A 14,331-nucleotide genomic window follows, 5' to 3' on the forward strand; every position below is an offset into this window, starting at 1 on the left:
GTTCTTTTGCAGTAAACCATGGCTACCAATAAAATGTTTGCTTTCATTATTCAACCTACAGCTACATGAAAAAAGCCATCACTTATTGATTGGCGAGGGTTACTACCCATATGCAAATTTGCCGACTGTTTATAATTGAACCCCACCTGTTTAAAATTTGATACAGATGTAGTACCTTGTGTATTGAGGCATAGGTCACAAGTTCCAAAACCTACAATTAATCCACCATCTCTATAAAGTCTGAAATAGGACAAATTCGTTTTCAGGTTGAAGTTTGCCGTAATGGCTTATTACTTACTGTGCCTGGCATAGATCCACTTTTTTTGTAAAATGTAAAGGCCATAAAATGCACTTAAATTTGACTTGTCCAAAGCATAAGGTATGTTTGGTGTGCATCAATTTGAAATTTGTTTGCTTTGAAATGCAGGTGCATTATCTTCCACCAGGATCCTAAGGTTTGCAGGCACTGAAACTATTCCAAAGCAAAGCAGAAATGATTATACTGTACAACACAAAGAGAAGAGTGTTCTACAAATGGATTTCGATAAAACAGAAACTGTGCTTCAGCATGATATGGTAAGGAACTACCTATATTTTATAGCTCCAGGGGCAAAAAAATAGGGCTTATTTACGACCACAACTGCAGTTTCAGCTGTGCAAAAATGTATACAGTCAGTGGGTGTATTTATACCATTCATTAAAGGTACTTGCATTCAAAGCTGCACTTCCACATAATTGTGCTTAATGTTTGCATCCTCTTCTGATAACTAACAAGTCTACGTTATAATACAGGAGGCCCTCAAGCTGGTGTTAATTCTAGTGTTTCCACAGTGGCCTGATTCAATACATGCATGTCAGTATAGCACCTACTGCCAAAAATTACAACATCCAAACTTAGACTCACAATTTTGCTTGTTTTTTGACACACTGGGTATAATTTTGTGATGAAAAGTCCAATAAATAATGTGTATATCTCTGCACAGACTCACCCCTTCTTATGTGCTCTCACAATATCCAGGGAAAGAATTAGAGATGGGTGCTGGTCATATTCATGAAGTGCTCCACTGCTACAGTATAACACCTTAGGGAAAAGGATAAAAGCCGCACTCCTTTCTCTGAAAAAAATTGTAGTTATTATGTCCTGCCTCCTGGTGGATGGAGCTTTACCCCCATTGGCCTCCTGTGTCCCCCAGTCAACTGCAGAGAAAGTCTCTGCTACATAATTAGCAAAATTAATTTTTTTTATCATGGTGCAAATTTAAAGTTCCAAAAAAAACATTAATTTCTTTCTTTTTTTTTTTTTTTTTTTACTTAGGTTTTGTTGTTTTGCAGGTCAAAAATCTTTTTTTGCATATCATTAGATGTTAGTGTTAGTTAGTAGATGTATGCTACTTTAAAATCATTGTGTTTCTTTGCAGACTGATTCTTTTAGAAGTGCATCCGGATTCCATGTAGATAGCAATGCTCCTCAGTCCTTAAACATGAGTGATGCTGAACTCAATATGTTTTTGAAACTGCAGAACATAGAGCAAAAATTAAACTCAGATCAAACACATTCTAACATTCTTAGAGAAGAGTTCTTAAAAAAAGAGGAAGAATTTCTGGAGAAAATAGAAGACTTAAAAACAAAATATGAGGTAGAACTTCAGCAGCATAAACAGGAAAATTATATCCTTCTAACAAAGGTATGTTTATTTCTAATAATAAATATATTAGAATAATAATGTCTTTTGTCTTCAAAAGAAACTTACAGGCAGCTTTGTTTAAATGTATTCAATAATCTGTGCTTCATAGCCTACTGTTTGCCTTGTACCTTAATATTTTCTAACCACAGAATTATTCTTATCTGTTCTTAAGGGTGTATGGGCACATGTGACATTTTGTCATGTTTCTCAAGTCTAAAAACAAAAAGATTTGCCTTTACAAATACGGTAAATGGATTTTACAGATTATGACACACTTGCTCATTTGTTATTTGAGAGTTGTGGCTGTTTCCTGAGAGACTGTGTGTGTCATATATGCCCCACCAAAACAATGACGAAAGGGGGAAAAGGCATTTGCCCCTGCAAAGCCCATAAATACTTAATATGTATTTTCACTATACCCCTATAAAATATAGAATGCATAATGTACACATAATATATACAGTAATGCTAAACCAAGTGTTTTTTGGGGGGAACATCACCAATTTTAATTCACTACTGTTGCAGTATTTTTGTACACTCGACAGACAGAACTAAAAGTATTTTAAATTCATTTATAATAAAATTGCTGTTAGTTAACCTACATTTTTCAGTAGTTGTTATTGTTTGTAACTTTATGCATTTTGTTTAGTTACACGCTATGGAAGATAAAAGCATAAATAAGGTAAATCTTGGTGACCCAAAGGATCCTGTGACAGATGAGAAGATACAACAAATACGCAAAGAAATAGAGGAGCAGGAAAAACTCCTCCACGGTTATCAGCAGGTATTTATCCTACATGTTTCTGTGTCTATATCAGAAGCAATACAAGTATGTCACACACAAAACATTGGAAGGAATGGGAGCAAGGGATCTGGAGTTAAGATAAGAGGCAATTTTCCACATTTCATCTTCAGTCAGGGAAAAGAGAAAATAAATAATTTGGCAAAAGTTTTTTGAAAGCTAAATTCATGAGTGCATTAAAGTAGGTTGTTAATGCTGTGCAAGGTCTAGTGTTTAGGTCCTAAAGGGGTGTATTGGAATTATAGGCCTATATAGGAGTATAAAAAAGGCAGATTGTCTCTAGGTGTAATTTAGACTTCATATGTCACGGTATGTGTATGTCTGGGGGGCTGTTTGGAGGAAGAGAGGGAGGTAGTATGAGTTTGAAGGTGAGTTTGTTAATATATCGAATATTCCAGTGAATTAAGTCAGCCCACAAAGAAACTTGAATCAATGGACACTATTATACCTATATATATTATGTAGCTTATAAATATTGAGAACATAAACCTGTATTTGGATTCTATGCAGTTAGAGAGTTCAGGGGAGCATTTATATTGATATTATAAAAAAATGAGATCATAGCTCCACACTTGGGCCACACTTTATAAGCTCACATACTTTAAGGCCCCTCGTTAGCACTCTACCCTTTCCTTGACAGCAGTTGCCCCTGTTCCTTTTATTGATTTCCTGTGATTTGTTGCATTTATATGTATAAAGTGATCTTTTCAGTCTTCACTGCCATTCCTCCCTAGCAAATTTTAAAGGAATTCACAAATACCATTTTTTTATGTGTTTTTTTTTATTATGCTGCCTTTTGCTGTCTGTTTTTTTTCAGGAGAATGAAAGACTGTATCAACAAGTCAAAGAGCTTCAAATCAGAAATAAGCAAAATGAAGAATTAATGTTCCAAGAAAATCAGTCATTAAAAGCTAACCTTCTTTCTCTAAGGTATATTAAATGAGAGCTAAAAAGAAATATGCTCCTTGCTTTGTTTTTGGCTTTGTATTGGAGTGTTCTAGCTGCTTCTTTTGGATGCTATTCTTTGCTCTACTGGTTCTGACTACACAGACTACTGAAACAATGTAGAAAGATCCATCTCTTCCCGAGCCACGACTCCATTTCCCACAGTAGCTAGCATGTTATGTGATTAACAGCCCTGTAAAGGAGGGTTGCAGAGGTGTCCAACACTTTGTTACAAAGCAGTCTTGGCTGGAGGAGAGCTTGACTGTAGCTACATTAATTCAGGGGTACATGTATTCAGAACCAATAGTTCCAGGAATAGCAATGGACAAAGAGATACTGTTGCTAATAGAAATTACTTTTATAAATAACTTTAAAGTGTTAAAAATGTGCAATATTTATTGCAAATGTGCTTAGAATTAATTATCGTTTTTATCGCAGTTATCATGAGTAATCAATTTGAATTGTATTTGTTTTAGAGAGCAGCTGAGTAAAGTCACAATAAGCCACCAGCGTCCACAAGATAATTCTGAAAAATGTAATAGTCAGAGCTTTACAGACTTATTGGTTGAACTGCGTACTGTCCAGGTAAATGTCTTTTATTCATATTATGCATCATCTTTCCTACATACTTAGTAAAACTGTGTTTTAATTCCTGCCTGATCCTGAATATAAACACTTCTCTTTCTCGCTAAACCATTAAAGTTTAAGATCACACCAAGGGATGCACTTGACTTCCAGCATAGTTTCACTTCTTGGGCTCACATAATGGAACCAATTGGTTTTTATTTAGACCCCCTTCTATAATATATGTTAATATTAGCATTATTACATGACACGTCATGTTGATATTTATGTTGTTGTATATTCCTACCAGTGAACTTTTTGTATTGGCACTAACAAATTACATTTGAATCCCAAAGAAGCGAGAAGCCAATTTGCTTGATGAGATTTCCAGGCAGAAGCAAGACAAACAGGCTCTGGAAGTAGATTTGATGCAGATGAGGAAGGAAAGAGACAATGTAAAAACTCTGCTCTCTCACACCTCCGGTAATTTTTTTCCTCTTTTTTTCTTAGAAAAGTATTCCCATTACCCATTCACTTAGTCATAGGGATCCACATAAAACACATTAAAAACTTGGGTCAAAAAATCCTACAGATCTCTACAAAATAAAATATATTTTCTTAAGGAAGATATACTTTCTTAAAGCGGACCTGTCACCTAGACATAAAAAACTGTATAATAAAAGTCCTGTTCAAATTAAACATGAAATCCAAATTCCATTTTTTATTAACGCATCCATAGCCATTATAAAGACATTCAAAAATCCCAGCTGTCAATCATATATTGCTTGCCCCACCTCTATGCCTTAGGCATAGAGGTGGGGCAGACAATAACTTTAACTTTCCATTCAGCACTTCCTAGATGTCGCTGCACTCCTCACTCTACCCCTCCCTCCTTACCATCTAATTGTGTAACGAGTGCATGGGTTTGAGCATCTGGCCCTCAATTCAATCACATAAACAAGATTTTGGCATGATGTAAAGCTTCTCTAAATAAGTGTCCACAAAATGGTGCCTGCCTGCTTGCTGGAATTGTGTAATTCCAAGACTGAAGGAAACAAGATTTAGATTATTTATATAGTGTAAGTGAAGTTTATTTTGCTCAACTAACATGGTAGAACTAAATTTGGAATTATTTCTCAAAGTGACAGGTCCCCTTTAAAGTTATAAACAGTTTCGAAGCACACCAGCTGACTATGGTAAAGAGCAATGTCATTTAGGATCTGTGATTTGGAATGCTTGGGACCTGTGATTTACCAGAAATGGATTATAATGTAATTTGGATTTCTATACCAAAAATTCTTTAAAACGTTAAATAAACCAAATTGATTTGCCTCCAGTAAGAATTCATGCAGCTTAGTTACCATCAAGTACAAAGTATAGGTATGAAATCCGTTATCCAGAGACCCATTATCCAGAAAGTTCCGAATTACAAAAAGGCTTTCTCCCATAGACTACATTATAAGCAAATAATTCTATATTTTTAAAATGGTTTCCTTTTTCTTTGTAATAATAATCAGTGCCTTGTATTTGATCCCAACTACGATATAATTAATCCTTATTGGAGGCAAAGCAATCCTATTGGGTATAATTAATGTTAAAATAATTTTTCAGTAGACTTGAGGTATGGAGATCCAAATTACAGAAAGACCCCTTATGCGCAGAGCCCCAGGTCCCGAGCATTCTGGATAACAGGTCCCATACCGGTAATAATAAAACAGAACCTTGTACTTGATCCCAACTAAGATATAATTAATCCTTATTGGAGGCAAAACAATCCTATTGGGTTTATTCAATAGTTAAATGTTTTGATATTGTGTCACAACACCACTTCAGACTATATTTACTATTTATCTGTTGAACAAAGCCACCAGTGATAATTTGTGCTGTAAAGAAAACTGATGTTTGAACTGTAAACCTTTGAAACTACAGTTGCTGGGCTACTTTAGGGCTCTGGCACACGGGGAGATTAGTCGCCCACGACAAAACTCCCTGTTCGCGGGCGACTAATCTCCCCGAGTTGCCATGACCCGCCATCCCACCACGAAATCGCCGAAAAAGACTCGCAAGGCTTTTTCTGCGATTTCGGGAAATCGTGCTGCCGCATGTGCCATCCCGCCGGCGACTTACATGTTCGCCGGTGGGATGGCGGGTCATGGCAACTCGGGGAGATTAGTCGCCCGCGAACAGGGAGTTTTGTCGCGGGCGACTAATTTCCCCATGTGCCAGAGCCCTAAAGGGACAGTTTACCCTCATTTCAACATGAATAGGACTTATGCTGAACCTACATTATTTTTTGCCTATTATTTTAGTTGCTAAAAATGTATAAGGGTGTTTTTGTTATTTCTAAATTGAAACAGGGAAAGCTAGTCCATGTTTGTTCCTTACAATTTAGATAATTTGATGACCGATGCTCAGATAATCCTCCTTCCATGTTGCAGTTTCTATGAGTGATATGTTTCTTCCTCTCCTGGTCCAATCATATTTTATTTGTAATGCTTTATTACTGTATACATTTCACTTACTTGCAGGCTTTTTGGTGTTTAAAATAATTTTTTTAAATTGAATTAAAAATATTGAAAAATAAACAAAACTTCAAAATTACTTTGTTAGGTGATAAATCTTATGAAATGAAAATGATGGAAGAAACTTATAAACAGGAAATAAATGTCTTAAACAAGAAACTTAAGTGGTTTGCAGAGAACCAGGAACTTTTGGATAAAGATGCCAATCGACTCAGAGATGCCTATGAACAAATAGAGATTCTAAAGATGCAGGTATTTTGCTATATACACCAGATAGGCTACTGTTTAATCCCATGAAAAATATATAACGTATAGCAGTATAATGTTTAAAAGAACAGCATGACTTTTAAAAATGTAGCATTCTTATTGTGATTTTTTTTTTGTAGGTTGAAAAACTTAAAAATGAAACTGGAAATCAGTCTGTACAGCAACAAAAGCGTGCAAAAGAAAGAGCTGCTGATGCAAAGCGCATTCAAGATCTTGAGCGACAGGTGAGGTTTTGCAGATATCTAAAGTGCCCTGTAAAATGAAAAGGTCATTCTGAAATACAAAAGGTAACTTCAGAAATGCATTAGAAGCTAGTAAATTTTACAGCAATGATAACAGTACATGTTTCGAGCTATGCTCTTTTTCAAGTTTTAAAAAACACTTGAAAATGATCACAGCTCAAAACATGTAGTTTTACAATAAAACACATTGGGGCCGATTCACTAAAGGTCGATAAAACAAGCGCTATTTATAGAATGCGTATAAAATTTTATCGCTTCTTTTTTTGCGACTTAAAGCTCGGTTCACTAAAAGGACCGGCATCATAATTAAGACGCAATGTTCTTTGCGTTATTTAACTTGCAATGAGCGTTTTTCTTGCGTTATTTCTCGCTGCGTGCGTTATTACCCGCTGCGCACGAGCTGTATTAGTGCACGATTTTACACACGTATCCATTACTTTCGGAAAACTACTGTTCTGAAAATTACCATTTCCCTGAAAACTGGAGGATGCATCACTCCACTGCAAAGTCCATATTGTGTTGCCAAAAGCTCACGAACCACAATTTTCTTTAAGTACCGCCTGCCCCAAGTAGGTGTTAATCTTCGCACAGACTAATGCAATATTTAGTGCGTTTAACGCTTCATATGTGTTTGTGAATCATGCGTTAGTATTATTTCTATGCGAGAATTAACGCAATGCGAGGTAAATAACGCATTGCATTTTTTTGTGCATGCGATATGCATCTTAACGCATATGAAATTACTTTGATGAATCGGGACTTAATTATTGCATGCTTTTTAACGACAAAAGCATGCAATAAGCTTTGACTGTTTTCAGAGGGATTGCATCCAATACGCACCAAGATGCAAAAGAAATTGAAGCTGCAGTCTGCTCCTTGGATTATGGGTGAAGACACACAGAGCTTACTATTAGCAACTACTTGTTGTTACATGAGGCAATTATCAGTATTGTCTGTGCAGGATATTTTCTGGTGTCTAGTAGCCGTGACAAGTAGCTGCTACTAAGTAGCTCTATGTGTCATCACCTTAAGGGTTTGGCACAAGGCAGAGTGCTGTCAGACACTCTGTATTTAATGGAAAGAGGTCTGGGTAACATTACTAATTTTTGTGTGTGTGCCTTTCACAGGTTAAGGAAATGGAGGGAATTATTAAGCGAAGACACCCTAATTCAATCCCTGCTCTGATTTTTGCTGCTGCAGCTGCTCCTGAATGTGATGATAAGGATTCAGCCAAAAAAAATACCATTGCATTTTTAGAAAGAAGAGTTAAAAAGTTAGAAACTGATCTTGAAAGTAAAGATGATGAATCAAAGAAAAGTCTGCGCACCATGGAACAGCAATTCCAAAAAGTCAAGGTAACTTTCTTAAATGTTGTCTTAGAAGATGGGTAACTCAGAAAAGCGCCCAAGCACCATAAGACCTGTTCCACATACTCAAATTATCTAATAATTCTTTACTAATACAAATGCAATGCAAACTCAAGAATATGTAGAAATAAAGGGGACCTAGAGCTTTTTGTAATACATTCCATCTTACTTAAAATTTCATCAGTGAACTGTTTCCTTGTTAACTCATTTGATAAAGTAAGCTGTTTTCAGTGTTTTCTCTCAGTCCAACTGAGTTGTGCCCTGAAGATCTGTCACTGAAAATGGTCACTACTTGAAAACACCCCCATACCTTGTATTCTGCTTTCACTTGTACTTGCAACTCTGCAGTTTGGGTCTCATCGCCTTTTTCCTTTATATCATCCATTGTTTTAACCTCAGTGTCACTGCCTGCTCTTGGTTTTATTATTATTTTTATTTTTCCATACATACTTTTATATTTTGTATACTGGAACTTTTATTCTTTATCCTTACCAAGCATGGACTGGGATTAAATATAGGCCCTAGCATTTCAAGCACACAGTTGCCGAAACAGCCCCCAACCAACACTAAATAATGATTGTCTATGGCAGCCCCTCTGACTTTTCCAGAATTCACACATTGCCAGTCTGAGCCTGATCTTTACCCTTTCCTCTTATGTGGGAGTGGTTAAAACTTTTAGTTTACTACATACATTATCATTTTGTAGAAATATATAGGATGTATATATGTGTCTGTGCAGAGACTACAGCATAGCAGAGTTGTTAGGGACTGGCAGATTCATATTTTGTCAACTGTCATCATTTGAGTCTCAATGGAATGTTTAGTTTTTCTGTGCATGCGTATTACTTTCTCACACTTTTTATCTTTAGATTCAGTATGAAAGTAGAATAAAAGAACTTGAAGAATTGCTTACTCACAAACTTATGAATCCCCCTCAAAAACCATTTGACAATTCAACAAAAGCCCAAAAGTTTGAGGATGAGCTGCTGATATGCAAAGAGACTCGCCAAACAACAATACAAAACCTTCAAAGGCAAATAGATTTGCACAGGAAAAAAAATTTAGTTTTAGAAAAAAATGAAAGGAAGAAAGAAGCCAATTTGTCTGACATTGGTACTAAAGTAGAAGAGCATTCTAATAAAGATCTACTTGCAAAGATCAGCCAAGAACTGATTGCCAAACGTATAGAGATTCAAGACCTCACAAAAACTGTTGAAAGACTTCAGAAGGAAAGAATGATCATGCTTTCTGTAAAGAACCCTTTAATCAAAGCTGCTGATAAGAAGAGTTCTCAAGCGAGAACTGATATCTCTGCCCTTGGTAAAAGAAGTATTAGAGACAATATGAATTTTCCTGGAACTTTAGATGAGAAACAGTATCATCCAGGGACATTTGCTGATATTCATATCTCTGATGCACAAGCAGAAAATACAGCATTAAAATGTGAAGTGGAAAGACTGTCTTTAAAGATAAATGAACAGAAGGAGACATTTCAAACCTTGTTATCTCAAGCAGAAAACACTATAAAGAGGTTTGTAAAGGCATGAACAGTTTGCTATACTTATTAATATGTACCATATATACTCGAGTATAAGCCGATCCGAATACCTAATTTTACCAAAGAAAACTGGAAAAACTTATTGACTCGAATATAAGCCTAGGGTGGGAAATGCAACCGCTACTGCTAAGTTTCAATAATCAAACAAATAGATAAATAAATAGATAACTTTAGGGAAAGAAAAATGCTACAGCAGCAGACAAAAGCAAGTTTGGGAAGGCTAAGGAAGCTGCCATACTAATTATCAAGTACTTGGACCCCAGTGTACAAGTCCCACCACAGTACTACAATAGTAGTTACAAGGGCAAAATAATTCTTGATGCTGGACTTAGTACAAATTTAATTTTTGTAAATAACAAGTTATTGTACCAATTACTTAATCTGGCTCGTTGTGCAGATGGATGTGCAGATGTAACGCACTCGTTGCACGCACCCACCCTCCCTCCCTTCCTCCACTTGTGTCCGTTCATACCTCCCTCCATCCACTTGTGTCCGTTCATACCTCCCTCCCTCCACTTGTGTCTGTTCATACCTCCCTCCACTTGTGTCTGTTCATACCTCCCTCCACTTGTGTCCGTTCATACCTCCCTCCCTCCACTTGTGTCCGTTCATACCTCCCTCCACTTGTGTCCGTTCATACCTCCCTCCACTTGTGTCCGTTCATACCTCCCTCCCTCCACTTGTGTCCGTTCATACCTCCCTCCCTCCACTTGTGTCCGTTCATACCTCCCTCCCTCCACTTGTGTCCGTTCATACCTCCCTCCCTCCCTCCACCTGCGTGCATACCTGCCGTTGCGCGCGCTCTGGAACACTGAATGGAAGCTTTGTGGATAAGTGGCATGTTGTGAAACTCCAGCACATAAATTGTGAGTGAGTCACACTGGGTACATTAGCAAGTTACCGGGTAATGCCTTTACTCTTCATGAGGCAGCACTGACAGACTTTTCCAAGCCTTTGCCTCTGTTCATGGAGCTCTAACCAGGCTGAGATGACATTTATTATCCTATCCATAAAATTTTCAGTTATTCAGCTTGTTTCCTTCTTACTTCCTGCAATGGGTGGTATGGGGGTGCTATGTTTTACCAAAAAAACCTACCTACATCACACTGAAATAAAAGGGAATACATGATCGAGCACTAGCTGGAGGCTGGTTTCTAGGTTCATACCTCCCTTCCACCCTCCACTTGTGTGCATACCTGCCGTTGCGCCTCTGGCTGACTCTGGCGGGACGTAAGTGCTGGCTGACTCTGGCCAGACATAAGTGCTGGAGGCTGGTTTCTAGCTTCATACCTCCCTCTCTCCACTTGTGTGCATACCTGCCACAACAAACCGCAACAAAACAGTAGGGACGCTCACAATGTTGTGCACAAAATAACCCTGGCGTGCTGAATGCGATTGGTGCGCACCCCCCCCCCCCCCGAGGCCGGACGTCAGTGCGTGCTTGTTTCTAGCTTCATACCTCCCTCCCTCCCTGCACTTGTGTGCATACCTGCCGCAACAAAACAGTAGGGACGCTCACAATATTGTGCACATATTAACCTTGGCGCACTGGACGCAATTGGTGCGCACACCAAACCACCCCCCCCCAGGCCGGACGTAAGTGCATGCGCACGCGCGCGACCAGCCCTCCCTCCACTTCTCCACTTGTGTGAATACCTGCCGCAACAGACCGCAATAAAACAGTAGGGACGCTCACAATGTTGTGCACAAAATAACCCTGGCGCGATGAACGCGGTTGGATGAACAGCGAGAGTCAGCCGGAGTCAGCCAGAGGCGCAACGGCAGGTATGCACGGACATATATACTCGAGTATAAGCCGAGGGTTACTTTTTCAGCACATTTTTAGTGCTGAAAAACTCTGCTTATACTTGAGTATATACGGTATATGGCTTTCCTAATCAGATTTGCTGAAGCTTTACTTTAGGGCTCTGGCACACGGGGAGATTAGTCACCCAAGACAAATCTCCCTGTTCGCGGGCGACTAATCTCCTCGAAATGCCATCCCACCGGTGAAAATGTAAATCGCCGGTGGGATGGCATACGCGGCGGCGCGATTTCACTGAAATCGCAGAAGTTTCCTCTCAAGGCAATGCCTTGATTATGCGTAGGCGTATGCCATTCCACCGGCGATTTACATTTTCGCCGGTGGGATGGCATTTCAGGGAGATTAGTCGCCCGCGAACAGGGAAATTTGTCGCGGGGGACTAATCTCCCCGTGTGCCAGAGCCCTAAAGGTAAAGAAAAGTGAACTCACTGTATGATGCTAAAATATTAGGCACCCTCCGGTGATTGTAACCGCTTACCTGATACCCCAGCTCCTGTTAGGAGAAAAATGCACCAGCCTGGGGTAGCTGTGAGCGTTCCCCTTTCATCTGTCTTTGTTCTTCCAAATCCCGGGGTCAGTGCATGCACAGTAGGGTGAAAATGTTGCCTTTCTTGTTAAAGTTCAGCTTTTCATTCTACTGTGCATGTGCAAACATCGACGGCAGAAGAAGGAAGAGGATCACTGTCTCACAGCTACACTGGGCTGGTGCGGCTTTCTTCTGACAGGAGTTTTAGCCCGGGGTTTTTAAGGTAAGAGATTAAAGAAGAAGGAAGGGGATCACTCTCACAGGTACCCCAGGCCAGAACAGAACCACAAGACAGAGAGAAATCAGCTGGTCTGCTTCAAAGTGGAATGCATACAAAATTGGCTGCAAGTCATTGTCGCAGGCAGTTTGTGACTTTTAAAAGTGTGTGTTTTTTTTTTTTTTTTTGCTGTACTATAAATGGGAGGTACTTGAGTTTCTCCCTAGCAATAGAATTACATGTACAATTTAGCTACTGCTACATGGTGCAGAGCAAGGGTGGCTGGTAAAACATATTTCCAAAGTGCTTAGCAAAATAGATGTTTATATAATTATTTATTGGGTAGTATTTTCTGTTTTTCAACAAAAATCTTTATATTTTTAGATTAAAAGAAGAAGGTTCTGAGCAAGCTTCTGCCCTGAAACTCTTACATCAGAAAGAGGTAGAAAAACTTATTTGTCAGCATGCCATTGACCATTCATCATCTAAAGTTGCTGAATTAAGCAGTAAAACATCTACACAGGAGGTAAAGAATGTTATTCAATTACAGTCTTGGTTACAATCTTGTTTAATTTATTTTTGCAGCACTATGCATGTTAAGTAGGTATGTCTTGTAGGTTGTCACAGTTTTCCCCTGATATCTGCTGCTCAGGTAAATTACCCATTAGCCATAGTTACTAATTTTTACCAAATGTTTTTATCTGCAGAGGTGTTGTCCTGGTCTGTGTGTTGTAAAAGAAAGTCCTTAGCACAGTTCTAGCAGTATCTGACATACAGCACAGGGTTCTCTTTGCGTATTATGATCATATGAAGATATGTACATGCAGTCGAAGGCTGTGTCAGTGTATGTCTTAATTTCTTCCACAATATATATATATACAAAGTATTACCAGGCTGGACCTGCCTCTTCAAAATCTCATTTAAACATAAAGGTGAAGGTATGAAGTTTAGTCCTCTGCCTTTGCTTTCTGGAAGGCTTTCCATTAGATGTTAAAATATTGTTTCTTCAGTTGACCCAGAAGAGTGCTAGTGAGGTTGGATGCATGGCTCGCTGTTAGTATTCCAATTTCTACTACAGAGCTTTTTTGGGTTGAAGTCAGTGCTCAGTGCAGATTAGTCAAGTTCTTATCTCTGTGTGACAATTTCACCTTAAACTGTTATAAAGCTCACAACGTATGTAATTTCTGCTTCAGACCTAATATTTAAGTTTATTAACAGATTTTATATTTTCGCTATTTATCAGATTGAGAATAATTTAAATTATTTTAAATTAGATACTCATAAAGCATCTTCAAACACAAGTGAAGGAGCTGCAGAAGGATAGAGAATCACTTTCTATTTACCGAATACGAGAGGAAACTCTTCAAAAAGAGGTACAGTACATAAATTTATTTTTTTATTTAGGCCAAGTACTACTCCCTGTGATACCCGCTGCAATTGGTGGAGTTATGTGTAATCTAGGTAGTACAGCACCAATGTCAAACTAACAGGCCTATGGTTTTTAGAAATATGGGGTCTCTTTTTGAATAACGGCACCACATTAGCAGTTCACCGATCTCGGCACCATGCCAGATATCAAACCATCCTACAATAATAGGTAAAGAGTATTTGTATTTCCTGGTCTCTCTTAAATCTATTCCTGAGTCAACCAGCTTTCAGTAGGGTTTATTAAAAAGGAATCCTTCATTAGCTGGTTCCCTGGTTGTGTAAAACAGATGAAAAATAACATTACATTACATTAACATTTATTTATAAAGCGCCAACATATTCCGCAGCGCTGTACAATAAGTGGGTTACATACATTGGGCATA

The 14,331-nt window shown here is 38.3% G+C and overlaps 1 protein-coding gene across 2 annotated transcripts in view; it reads left to right on the forward strand.

Annotated features, from left to right (window-relative positions):
• Positions 1 to 14,331, forward strand: part of cep162 (centrosomal protein 162kDa) — a 49,761-nt gene that overhangs the window by 29,473 nt on the left and 5,957 nt on the right. For both annotated transcript variants that reach the window (XM_012963525.3, XM_031902363.1), the window contains exons 14-25: positions 428 to 576; positions 1,419 to 1,685; positions 2,335 to 2,469; positions 3,305 to 3,417; positions 3,909 to 4,017; positions 4,353 to 4,479; positions 6,607 to 6,770; positions 6,905 to 7,009; positions 8,155 to 8,382; positions 9,264 to 9,925; positions 12,905 to 13,046; positions 13,795 to 13,893. In XM_012963525.3, the coding sequence (XP_012818979.2) occupies positions 428 to 576; positions 1,419 to 1,685; positions 2,335 to 2,469; positions 3,305 to 3,417; positions 3,909 to 4,017; positions 4,353 to 4,479; positions 6,607 to 6,770; positions 6,905 to 7,009; positions 8,155 to 8,382; positions 9,264 to 9,925; positions 12,905 to 13,046; positions 13,795 to 13,893 (2,300 nt within the window). The remainder of the gene's footprint in view (positions 1 to 427; positions 577 to 1,418; positions 1,686 to 2,334; positions 2,470 to 3,304; positions 3,418 to 3,908; positions 4,018 to 4,352; positions 4,480 to 6,606; positions 6,771 to 6,904; positions 7,010 to 8,154; positions 8,383 to 9,263; positions 9,926 to 12,904; positions 13,047 to 13,794; positions 13,894 to 14,331) is intronic.

This window comes from Xenopus tropicalis, chromosome 5, assembly GCF_000004195.4.
Source record: "Xenopus tropicalis strain Nigerian chromosome 5, UCB_Xtro_10.0, whole genome shotgun sequence".
Lineage (NCBI taxonomy): Eukaryota > Metazoa > Chordata > Amphibia > Anura > Pipidae > Xenopus > Xenopus tropicalis.